This window comes from Armigeres subalbatus, chromosome 3, assembly GCF_024139115.2.
Source record: "Armigeres subalbatus isolate Guangzhou_Male chromosome 3, GZ_Asu_2, whole genome shotgun sequence".
NCBI classification, from domain to species: domain Eukaryota; kingdom Metazoa; phylum Arthropoda; class Insecta; order Diptera; family Culicidae; genus Armigeres; species Armigeres subalbatus.
In genome coordinates, this window is record NC_085141.1 from 138,874,219 (window position 1) to 138,887,091 (window position 12,873).

General features: G+C 40.0%; 1 protein-coding gene across 1 annotated transcript; it reads left to right on the forward strand.

Annotated features, from left to right (window-relative positions):
- The first annotated feature begins 4,332 nt into the window (after window positions 1-4,332).
- On the forward strand, window positions 4,333-5,900 carry LOC134220013 (sex-determining region Y protein-like). Its single transcript, XM_062698942.1, has 2 exons — window positions 4,333-4,764; window positions 4,831-5,900. Exons 1-2 carry the CDS (start codon window positions 4,759-4,761, stop codon window positions 5,692-5,694), a joined length of 870 nt encoding a protein of 289 aa, XP_062554926.1. The 5' UTR covers window positions 4,333-4,758; the 3' UTR covers window positions 5,695-5,900.
- Window positions 5,901-12,873: the final 6,973 nt, after the last annotated feature.

Below are 12,873 nucleotides of genomic sequence, written 5' to 3' on the forward strand. Positions count from 1 at the left end.
ATAAAGTCGAGATCCCAACAAATTCATAGGATAGAAACTATTGACGATGCTGCGTGACTCAAAAGGCGAGAAGCTTTGATGCCTTTATGATGTTTATGAACTAAGTTCATGATCATTAATGCAGGTTTCCATGTATTTAAAAACTCTGTTTAAATAAAATACCTTATCATGATGTGGAAAACTTGATCTTTTCTCCTCGATTCTCTCAAAACAGCAAATCCAGTTTCCCTTTTTTCCGCGGGAATAAATAAAAAGGGTTTATTTTATTCATTTTTCATAATATTTCAGTGTTCTTAATAGGTAAAAATTACACCTTGTTTTGACGTAAAGTCAAACTACTCTTTAATGAGTAAAGGCCTTTTACTCTTTTAATGGGTTGAACTATTTAACTTCATAATGATACGAGCTCAGTGGTCTAGTGGCTACCGCATCTGCCTTATAAGCAGGAGGTCGTGGGTTCAATTCCAGGCTCGTCCATTTCCTACTTTGTATTTCTATCTTAGTTCTTTCTGTGTTCCACGTTCTCTACCAAAACGATTCCTACTGTTATAACCTTCCACACAATCCCAAAACCTCCCGTGGCACCTATGAGAGGTCGTAGAGTTCTCTGCATCTTTCTTAAGTAGGTGTCCAACTAACCATCCTTCCCCTTCCTCAGCATTCGCAAGGACGTGGCCAGGACAGATCTCGACTATTGAAAAGTGCCTTGCTTCCATCTAAGAGGTAATGATTACCCAACAAACAATTTAAGCTGAAAAAGCCAGTTTTTTAGGTGAAGAAGCTTATTTTCTACGAAATAAGCCCCTTTTCAGCTTCCAATGTTTGTTGGGTAGTCCCAAATCATTACCTGTGGTAACGGATGAAAGTGATGCTACTCTCGTACAATAGTTTTGGCTTGTACCACCTACGAATTTGTGCGAAATGCTTAATGCTAATGCTGAACTATTCAACTTGGGCATTTTTTACCCATTAAAGAGTACTTTGGTGGCACAGTTCAGAGCAACAAAATCGGACCGCGCTAACTGTCTGCTTACTGAGCAGAAACACGACAAAACAAGCACTGATTGCAATGATATGGAAATGCTAATATCATCTTCCAAACTTAGACGTACATACATGTTTATGATAGAATTAGAGGCGAAAGTGTAGAATTGATAGATCCACACTGATATTTTTCCCTCCCCCTTCATACGGGAGTTTGGCAGAAGGAAGGTCGTGCGATATATGTTGTTGGGAGAAATTATCCAAACATCTGAGGGTTCAATAAAACCCTTCTCAAAAATGTGTCTATGAAAAAGTGCTGTACAATCACAAAGTGAATGTTCCGAAGTTTCAATCTCAAAGTTATAGAAACGACAGATATCGTCTTCCAGCTTCTCAAGTTGTTTTAAATAGTACCTATTTATTGGTACAGTGACCTGTTATTAGCCCACTGAATGTACATAAGTCTTTTTTTTTATAAGCTCAAAACCTTTTTAGTTATTGTTGCATTTGGAGTTATGAATCTCCTTGATTGTCGTGCTGTCCTTGTATTATTCCAAATTCGTCAAAGAATCAGAAAACTCGGTAACAGATACCACAATTGGCGGAATCCTTTGCTTCTTCGCATGAATCGAATCACCTGGGCTAGAGGTAGATTCGATTTGCTCAATTTCGTAATGAATCAAATCGAACTGATTGCTCAGTTCGATAGGAGAAGAATTATTTCCAATGTTAGAGTTAGAAGGAACATCTGAAGTCTCTAGCTTCCTTCTATTTTTTCCGCGCTTTGGCAGAACGGTCTTGAAACCTTGTTTCTTAGAAGGAAGTGGAGAATTCAGAGACTCCTCTTGTTTCTATTAATGCTTATTGCTGATCGTCCCGTATTCTGTTAAACAGATTGAGACCGCTTGAAGAGTCCTTCGTCGGCGAATACCAAGCAGGTTTTCGTGAGGGCCGATCAACGACGGATCAAATGTTTACCCTGAGACAAATCCTTGATAAATTCCGGGAGTACAACTTGCAGACACATCATCTGTTTATTGATTTCAAGGCGGCGTACGATTCAGTGAAACGGAATGAATTATGGCAAATTATGCTTGAACATGGTTTTCCGGCGAAACTGATACGGCTGATTCGTATAACGTTGGACGGATCAAAATCAAGTGTAAGGGTTGCGGATGAAATATCGACGTCATTTGTTACCTTAGATGGATTAAAGCAGGGTGATGCACTCTCGAATCTACTGTTCAATATAGCGCTCGAGGGAGCCATTAGGAGAGCTGGTGTGCAAAGAAGCGGTACCATTATCACAAAATCGCATATGCTCCTGATATTTGCGGACGATATCGATATTATCGGAATTGATCGCCGTTCCGTGGAAGAGGCTTTTGTGCCTTTTAAGAGGGAGACAGCGAGGATTGGACTCACGATCAATACCAGCAAAACGAAGTACATGGTCGCTGGCAATCAACGTGGGTTCATTAGTGGTGGTGGTAGCGAAATGGTGCTGGATGGTGAAAAATTTGAAGTGGTAGAAGAATTTGTGTATCTTGGAACATTAGTGACGTACGATAATGATGTTACCCGCGAGATGAAAAGGCATATTGCAGCTTCAAATAGGGCTTATTACGGACTTCGTAACCAGCTTAAGTCCCGTAGTCTGCAAACGAAAACAAAACTCGCGCTGTATACTACTCTGATTCTTCCGGTGGCTTTATACGGCCATGAGACATGGACGTTAAAGGAGGCTGATCGGAGAGCTCTCGGAGTGTTTGAGCGTAAGGTGCTGCGGACAATACTCGGCGGTAAACAGGAGAACGGTAACTGGCGGCGTCGCATGAATCACGAATTGTACCAGGTGTATAAAGGGCTGGATATTATTAAGCTTATACAACACGGCAGACTACGGTGGGCTGGTCACGTTGTTCGTATGCCGGAAGAACGTCAAGCGAAGATAATATTTAGTAGAGAACCCAGATGAGGCCGCAGGATTCGTGGAAGGCCGCGTACACGATGGCTTTTTGCAGTTGAAGAGGACCTGAGGGCGCTCAATGTTCAGGGCGACTAGAAGCGATTGGCCCAGGATCGAGTCCAGTGGAGAAGGATACTCCATTCGGCGTAGGTTCATCGAAGAGCTGTAGCCCATCAAGTATCAAGTATCAAGTAAGTATTGCTGATCGTGGAGACGTGACCTTCTAAGAGGTTTTTCCCAGAACGGTGTCCTGTCCTGCAGATTACCACCGCTTGTCGGAATTTTACTTCCGCTAACGGGTCCAACGTAAAATGATGGCACGGGATCAATAGGTACGAATAGCTCTGAGAAGCGCTGTTGAAATTAAAATAGCTTCTAGTAGTATTAAACCGCTCAGCAAAAAGCACAATGCGGTCATTCAATTTTTTACCGATTTGTTTGATATTTCAGACATCAACAAGTAAGTATAATAGTTTGGAGGATCGATCGGTTGCACAATACCAATCATCTGTACCTATTATCTCTTTTCTAGACATTTTGACGGTTTTCTGAAAGATTAAATAAGCCTAAAAAAAAAACAAATCCTAGTGCGTGTGTTACCGACAAAAAATACAGACTTCCTTGTTGTGAATTTCCGCACTAGTGGATATAGCTAGGCAAATAAAATCTATCTCTCAAGTGACATTGTGCCAATCAGTGGTTGCATCACTATCGGACGTAGTCGCATCAAGAAGAACCCTTCTTTGGGGTGGAACGAATATTCTTTTGAATTACCATTAGACCTATTAATGAAGAAAAATCCAACTCTGGAGTAACTTGGTTGGTGGTTTGAAAGATCTACTGTACTTTACATGAAAAATCAACTTTGAAAAGAATTGGTAAAAGGTAGGAATAGTGATTGGACCAATTCGTATAAAGAAAAAAAATAGCTCTATGTTCGGAGTTAATCATAGTATCTTATTTGAAATCAAGATTTGGCAACAAAAAATACATTGTCTTACAAGCAATTGTAACAATAAAATAAAATAGGTAAGTACTACGATGTGAAATCGTAGATAGTAATATGTTGTTCAATAGAGAGCTGCAGACTAGAACAACATCGAAACAACCGTAAGCACCGCAGCTATTCAAAACCGTCATCGGATTCCTTGTGGTTACAATAATGGAATAGGTATGCAGACTTCAACGCCGAAAACAATTTCAAGCGACGAACCGCCAAGTCAATCACTTTTTCAACAACGATTTTATGAACGAAGAATTGAAACCATGATTTTTTATTTTTTTAAGCACTAAAAACTCATCAATAATCTATCTTGATACATTAGTATTTACTGTCTAGAACACAGTATCCCTTGCTGTATCTCAATGCTTAACTACATTTGTGAAATTGAATGTAAGCACATAACTTGCTACAAAAAAGTTAGGCAAATATATAAAACAATCGATTGAATTAAATAATTAAGGCATCATCTAATAACACGTTCCAATTGCCGTTACATGACGATGGGTGTCTCAACGAAAGCTTTGCCAAACTGAAAAGTAATCGAAGATCGTGTTCGTAGCTGCATCTTTTGCTTAACTGGCGACGCGTGTGCGGCGGTCAAACGATACGCTTCGACAGTTTCGACCCGAAAATCCCAGCTTAATTCAACCACGAACCAAAGGAGGTAAAAGCAAGGGAAAAATGTAACAGCGTGAGATTTCCAGTAAAGATGGTGATGAAAGTATAAAATCGTCCGATTGGCCAGTAAGAGGTATCATTCGTTTGTGATCACTTGCCTAAAGCACACATAGGAAAGGTCATCATGAAGGTAGGTCTCAGCAACTAGTCATAAACTGGAAATTCACGAGATATTAATTATGTTATCATTTTATAGGCGTTTGCCACCGTTATTGTTGCGTTTGTCGCACTGTCGATCGTTGGAGCTGAAGGTTCCGATAGGAAGGAAAAACGTAGCATTGGCGAGCATGGGGCGCAACTACCATTATACAATAATCATGTGATACAACAGCAGCAGTTTGATTATCAGAAGAGCCAGCAAAACCAAGGAAAGTGGTCTCAGCCGGATGAACAACTGAACAAAGCTGAACAGCAATACCAACAGCAGCTTCAATGGGAATCGCAAAAGGAACGCGCTCAAGTGCATGTTCACCATCACGTCGAACCTCAACATCAGAACCAACTGCAAGTAGTCCAGCCTCCTCACCCTGTTCAGTACCATTATGTTCAGCAGCAAGATCTTCAGCAGCCGCAGTTTATTCACCCCCAGCTGCAGCAAGAGCAGTTCATTCACCCCCAACATCAACAAGCTCAATATCAGCATCACGATTATCGTCAGCAACAGGACGCGCATCCGCATAAGCAGGTTATCAGCATCAATACTATAACACAGCAGGTGCCGTATCCAGTTCACGTTCAAAAGAACGTCGCTGTTCCCGTCAACGTTCCGTATCCAGTGGCCATCGAGAAGCCTGTCCCCGTAGTGTTGGAGAGGAAAGTTCCGCTGTACGTTGAGAAACAGATCCCCTACCCAGTTGAGCGGCCGTTGCCATACCCGGTCCGGGTTCCCGTTCAAGGTCCGGTCCACAAGGACATTCACGTGGTGCACGTTCCCCAGCCAGTCGCAGTTCATGTCGAAAAGCCTTATCCCGTGTATATGCATCAGCCGATCTACGTAGAGAAGCCTGTGCCCGTGCAAGTCTTCATTAAGGAGAATAAGAAAAAGTCCCTGTGGGGCTGAGTCGTCCTAGATGTAACCTGTTGGATAGTTGATGTTGTTGATAGGTTTGTAGTTAGACGATGATTAAGTAAGTAGGAAATGTTAATAAATTATTTATTGATATTGGAGAAACTTTGAAACAAATAACTTATTGGGAAAAGTCTTCGAAGTCCCGCCTTTGGCTGACGTTTCTGAATAGACGAAAAACATTTCACATATAATTGCGACACTGACACAATGAGACCACAAATAAAGAGATCTCTCGAAATTATTTCTCTTCTCAGTTTTTTATCTTTGACCACAGTAAGCCCGAGCAACTGTAGATAAATTATTGATTGATGCGAAATTCAACTAAACCTATTACATGTTAACACTCTCGTAATCTGATGCATTTCACTTCCATAAGTCGGTGGCGAAGTAGCTTTTGGACTAACAATTATACACCCAATCGGTGAGTGATTGTTATATTCTCTAACAATTCTGCATAAGAACCTACCAAAACCTGTATTATTATATAGGGCATATGCAAAATGCTAGATAACTATTCAAATATTGTATGAGAGCTTCAAATTGTGCAAGCTTCTCTTACAATATTTGATTGTAAACCAACATTTTTTGTATAAGAATCTAACAATTTCGCATATACCCTGTTCTTATACAGCTTTTGGTAGGTTCTTACACAGAATTGTTAGAAACTCTAACAGTCGCTGGTTGGGTGTAATAAAGATTGTAAAAAAAATCTGGCTTTTGTGGAGTTAAGGGTATGACTGTATGAGTCTTGCGAAACGGCAGTGATAAACACATTAATTCTTTTCTATGAGTCAGCTAGTGGACATTCAGGGGAGATGAAGAAGAAATGAGTGTTTTTGATTTCTTTTATTCTGTTTTTTTTTGACGATGCCATATGGTGATAATCAGATAATATATTTTACAAAGTAGTAGATTTATTTAATTTATTTTAACACGAATCAAATAGGGGAACTGTTCCTGGATTTCATCTCATGGTTCCAATATTAATCTAATCAAAAGCAAAGCAATGGAAAGGAAATTGATTTGTTTCTAATTTTTTGATTTTTTCCAGCAGTAAGCACGCATATTTACAAAAAGAAGCGACAAAAGTGGTGCCGTATTTCATTGTTTGGCGATAAGATGAATATGTGTTTAGTGAGATGGAGATCGGGACATTTCCCCTATGTAAACTGATCCCTGAGTGCTCATTTCCATCGAAGTCGTGCTTAAACCCGAAATTATTTAATTCATAATCTGAACTTCCATATTCGGAGCCGCCATATTCGAATAGGATATTTTCTATATTGCTTTTTAAAATATTGAAGATATTTTTCTCAATCCCGAACCGGAACTGACAGTAGTGGAAGCTTTTCTCCAGTAGCGTGAAAAGAAGTTTCGGTTGCATCCTGATACTAAATGATTACCAGTTAAAAAGTGTTAGGGCGTGCTTGATTTGAAATTTTTACTTTATACATGCTGTCCGCCACGTACTCGCGAACGGAATATGTATCAAAGAAACGCACCTCTAAAGTACAGGAATCTTCTAGATTTTCTTCGCGTGGTATAAAAAGCGCGCAAGCAACGAGAACAAGCGTACAGTAGTTTGTGATCCGGCAAATCGAAAAGTGGTGAAGTCGGACGTAAATATTTAGGGCTGGCTAAGGCTCATATAATCGTAAATTGTGTTTTAAGTGAGTTCATCAAATTAAGCAATGATTTTTTTATGAAATTAAGTAAAGTGAAAACCATAGTGTTTTTTTAAATGTATACTGAGCACGTGATACCCAGTAGATCTGGCTAGATCAATGTCAACCAGGAAGACCGTAAGTGGAACCTAATCCACAACACAAAATAACGGCCCCATCAGTTTAAGGTTATTCCGGGCATGAACATGAACCATTTTTTTCACATGCTGATTTTTTAAGAAAGAATATATGGTAAAACCACTGTTTATGAGTGCTAAAATCAACGGTTTCGGAAACGACTCACCCTCTATCAAGGTGATAAGATGATAGTTAAATATCATTCGGCGAACTAATGGCGATTGTTCCACACATCATCTCGCTCTAAAAGATGTGAAAAAATAATCGATTATCTAAAGTTCTATGAGCATAACAATATTTCCCCTACTTGTAACTATCGTGTACGATTCTTTAGCGATTGGGTCAACAATGCAAGATGCAATTTGCAGAAATTACATTGACGTACACATTAAATGAGTGAAGTTACTATCAGATCGATAGGTCGACATAAAAAAACTCCCATACTTAGAGTTTAATCAGCAGTGATGGAAATTTTTCGGCGACATTCCCGTTTAATGTGAATCTGAAACATACTTTTTTCCCATCAGCTGTCCTAGATTTAATTTATATAACAGTTGATTTTCAAATGTTTAAAACTGTTAAGTATACCCCTCAGTTCTATTTTGTGCAGATTTGAACCACAAATGTATCACGAGATTCGAAAATTATTCAACTATTTTGTCGCCTCGCAGCTTATTTATTTTTTTATTTCCAATCCGAAAATTTCCTAGACCGGGAATCGAACCCAGCCACCCACATTTAAACGTAGGTACTTAATAGATTTTCCCCGCAGAATTCAGATATGTATTAAGATATTTTGTAACACGTTCACTTTTTGATAAATACAGGTTTAAATCAGACAAACTATCCCATCATTCGATCTTCTGAGCAAAGATATTGATGAAATAAAGTGACCCGAGTATATCTGAATTGTGCTACTAGAGGAACGGCCTGTTAGCTGGTTGGACGGCCTCATTTGCTCTCTTTAAGAAAGGGCACAGACTGAAGTGCGCCAATTACCGAGGATTAACCCTCCTTAATTCGGCGTACAAAATTATGTCCCGTATTCTGCTCAACAGATTGAGACCGCTTGAAGAATCCTTCGTCGGCGAATACCAAGCAGGTTTTCGTGAGGGCCGATCAACGACGGACCAAATGTTTACCCTGAGACAAATCTTTGATAAATTCCGGGAATACAACTTGCAGACACATCATCTGTTTATTGATTTCAAGGCGGCGTACGATTCAGTGAAACGGAATGAATTATGGCAAAATATGCTTGAACATGGTTTTCCGGCGAAACTAATACGGCTGATTCATACATCGTTGGACGGATCGAAATCAAGTGTAAGGGTTGCGGATGAAATATCGACATCATTTGTTACCTTAGATGGATTCAAGCAGGGTGATGCACTCTCGAATCTCCTGTTCAATATAGCGTTCGAGGAAGCGATTAGGAGAGCTGGTGTTCAAAGAAGCGGTACCATTATCACAAAATCGCATATGCTCCTGGGATTTATATATATAATCCACAAAAGCCAGATATTATCGGCATTGATCGCCGTGCCGTGGAAAAGGCTTTTGTGCTTTTTAAGAGGGAGACAGTGAAGGTTGGACTCACGATCAATACCAGCAAAACGTAGTACATGGTCGCTGGCAATCAACGTGGATTGATTAGTGGTGGTAGTAGCGAAATGGTTCTGGATGGTGAAAAATTTGAAGTGGTAGAAGAACGATAATGATGTTACCCGCGAGGTGAAAAGGCATATTGCAGCTTCAAATAGGGCTTATTACGGACTTCGTAACCAGCTTAAGTCCCGTAGTCTGCAAACGAAAACAAAACTCGCGCTGTATACTACTCTGATTCTTCCGGTGGCTTTATACGGCCATGAAACATGGACGCTAAAGGAGGCTGATCGGAGAGCTTTCGGAGTGTTCGAACGTAAGGTGTTGCGGACAATACTCGGCGGTAAACAGGAGAATGGTATCTGGCGGCTTCGCATGAATCACGAATTGTACCAGGTGTATAGAGAGCTGGTTAAGCTTATACAACACGGCAGACTACGGTGGGCTGGTCACGTTGTTCGTATGCCGGAAGAACGTCAAGCGAAGATAATATTGAGTAGAGAACCCGGAAGAGACCTTCGTGGAAGGCCGCGTACACGATGGCTTTTTGCAGTTGAAGGGGTCCTGAGGGCGCCCAATGTTTAGGGCGACTGGAAGCGATTTTTCCCAGGATCGAGTCTAGTGGAGAAGGATACTTCATTCGGCGTAGGTCCATCGAAGAGCTGTAGCCCATCAAGTATCAAGTAAGTAAGCTACTAGGGGATAGTCTGTTCATAGTGCAATTTCAGCTTCTCACTCCAAGAGCTGGGTTAAGGGCAACAGGGACTATGACCAAGGGCTTGACAATCCTCCCCAGGCCACTGCGAGATGTATATGTAGGGCAGTGGGCTCTGTTAAACGCCACGGCACAAGCACAGCATATCGAAGCAGCGTTACCACGAGAGGGTGAGCTCGATGGGGCTCTTCTTGAGGACTGTTGAAGTACAGTTAAAACAGCCATCAACGACACAGTGAAGAACAATGTCGGTTATGTAAGATGATGTTAACGAAACGATTGGTTTTGCAGAACGTGGAACGCTATAGATGGGAACGGAGACAGTACCCCGGAAGAAGCGGAGTGCGAGGAGATGGAACAGCTCAAGAACACGCAGGTTCTATCAAAAGTCCACGCATCCCGGCTTTGTGCCCCGATAAGGATGGGAGCATCTTGGCTGACGTACGTGTGGTAATCGAAAAGTGGAAACAACTCCTAAATGCTGGTGAGAACACAGACAGTGAAGGTCAAGGCAGCAGAGACGAGTACGTCAGTTCAGCGGACGATGGAAACCACCTTAGGGGAAGTTAGGCATCCCCGAGTAGCACACTTCAAGACAAAATTTTCAAAACGATATATCTACTTACTTTTGACTCATATGCGACCAAATCCAGTCACATTGGAGTTGCTACAACCAAATCGATCTGAACTGTGCTACTTGGGTCATCCGGATGAGGCCGCAAAATCTGGTCCATTGCCGCTTGATAACGGACCAGATCTTTACTGTACGGCAAATCCTTCAACAATGCCGTGAATATCAGATTCCAACGGACTATTTATTCATCGATTTTAAGGCGTCAGTATAGACTGCGAAGGGCCATGGAAGTTTATAAACGAGCATAGCTTTCCCGGGCAGCTTACAAGACTGATAAAAGCAACAATTAATGATGTGCAAACATTCGTTCGAACGAACATTCCAGGTCATGGAATTCCATGCGTTTTGTTCAACATTGCGCTCGAAGGTGTCATGCGAAAAACTAGGTGTTACACCAATTTTCAACAGATCCATTCAATTTGTTTCGTGGCTGATATGTACATTGAAATCAACATGATTACTAATAATAATTAATGAGATGAGTGTATTACTTCTATTTATTATTATTATTTTATTAATTCAGACTAAGGTCGAAGTGGCCTGTGCGGTATATAAGAGTCTTCTCCATTCGGCTCGGTCCATGGCTACTTCTGCGTGAAGTTAAACGGAATTTTTGAAAATGTTTGTGATGATGTGATTCCTTCCAAATGCCAAAATCTTATTTGAAGAGGGAGGGAAAAGTATCTGTGTGGAAATGTGGCCATTTTTTAAATTTTTAAATTTAAATGAAAACAGGTTGTGTAACACCTCAAGTTTCATGATTGTAAAAAGCAGTGATGATAATGATATTTTTAGAGTTCTTGTGGTGCCACATTGGTTCAATTTGGACACCAATTGATAAATCCGGAAGACCTACGCAATGGACATTTGCAAAATCAAGTCAAAATTTGTCGCATGACACCTTAAAATTGTTTTTCTTTTTTACCTAGTTTTGTTTGCTTATTATCTAATGCAGGCCTGCCCAACCTTTTCAAGCCACGGGCCAGTTTTCAAAATGCCCACTTGCTGGCGGGCCTGCGAATATTCGGTACATATTTTTTTATACATTTTCAAAATAACCAAAATAAAAAACTTTTTTTCAGGACGACTTAAATTGTTTTGAAGAAAAACTAAGCACGATTCAGTTCCATTTTAACATTTTTTTGTGTGCTTATTTTCTTTTTCTTTTTACGTAAAAGGACATGGAATTGTTGGCTTCCTTCCAATACTCGACGCATATTGATTTCGCAATCGGTGATCGAATTTCGCAAGCACATAATAAAGATCAACAATTACTTTTTTCTGTTTTTATTATTGATTAGAGTTGTTCAAAGGATATGTACTTCTGAGAAAAGAAAATATCTTACGAAAGATGTATCTTTCTGAAATTTTAATTTAAGCACGCACGCAAAAAAAGCATTCATGAATTCGTGTACTATTTTTTTTTTCAGGAACAACAGTCACGGATTCGGGAATACAGTCACATTTTCTGAAACGTTCTGGAAAACGTGACTTATGTTCCCGAATCCATGAATTAAAGCACGGTGTATTTTTGCTGGTTCACGAATTTGGGAACGCTTTTTTTTGCGTGCGCATTGGAGGTCATTTACCTCCATTTGAAACATTTCAAACATATTATTCACATCCATAAACGATGATGAGGAACTGTGTTCTAAAAAAAATAGCGAATAGGCTTGAATATTTTTGTTGAAAGGCTTCGACTGTTTTCTACAGGTTTGAAGAGATGTATCAATTTTCGACAACCAATTGTTACAATAGTTTTCATGTTGGATAAAAAAAGTTCGACGTGATGATACCTGATTTGCAGTTATTGAGATGTTTGGTGACAGCTACTGTAAAGGTCAAGCCACCCACCCATTCAGAATCATGCGGCCAAGGCATTGGTGTTATGCTTCAATTTCCGTCAACATAATTTGGAGGATTTTTTGGCTTTCTCAGTCTCATGTACTCAAAACGATGAGTTTTGTTTTGCCCGACGTTTCAGCCTTTTATTTTAACCTTTTTCATGGCCGAAACGTCGGGCAAAACAAAACTCATCGTTTTGAATACATAAGACTGAAAAAGCAAAAAAATCCAGAACAAATCTTCCAGTCGATCTCTTTTTTTTTTTCCAATTTTGGAGGTTAAGTTGGTTCGTCGCTACATCACGAATATTGATCGTTTTTGCACATAGATTTTTTTGTGATAAATGCAATGTGCAGAGAAATAACACAATAGTAGTTTGAGCAACTAGTTGCAAAAAGATGATTTTTTTCAGCACGAGTTGTACGTATAAATACTACGAGTGCTGAAAAAATCGAGTTTTGCAACGAGTTGCACACGCTATTTTTTGCAATGACGAAAAATGGGCTTTAATATGATAAATCTTTACCAAAATTGTACAATCGAATTTACTCCACATGATCATTCATGCC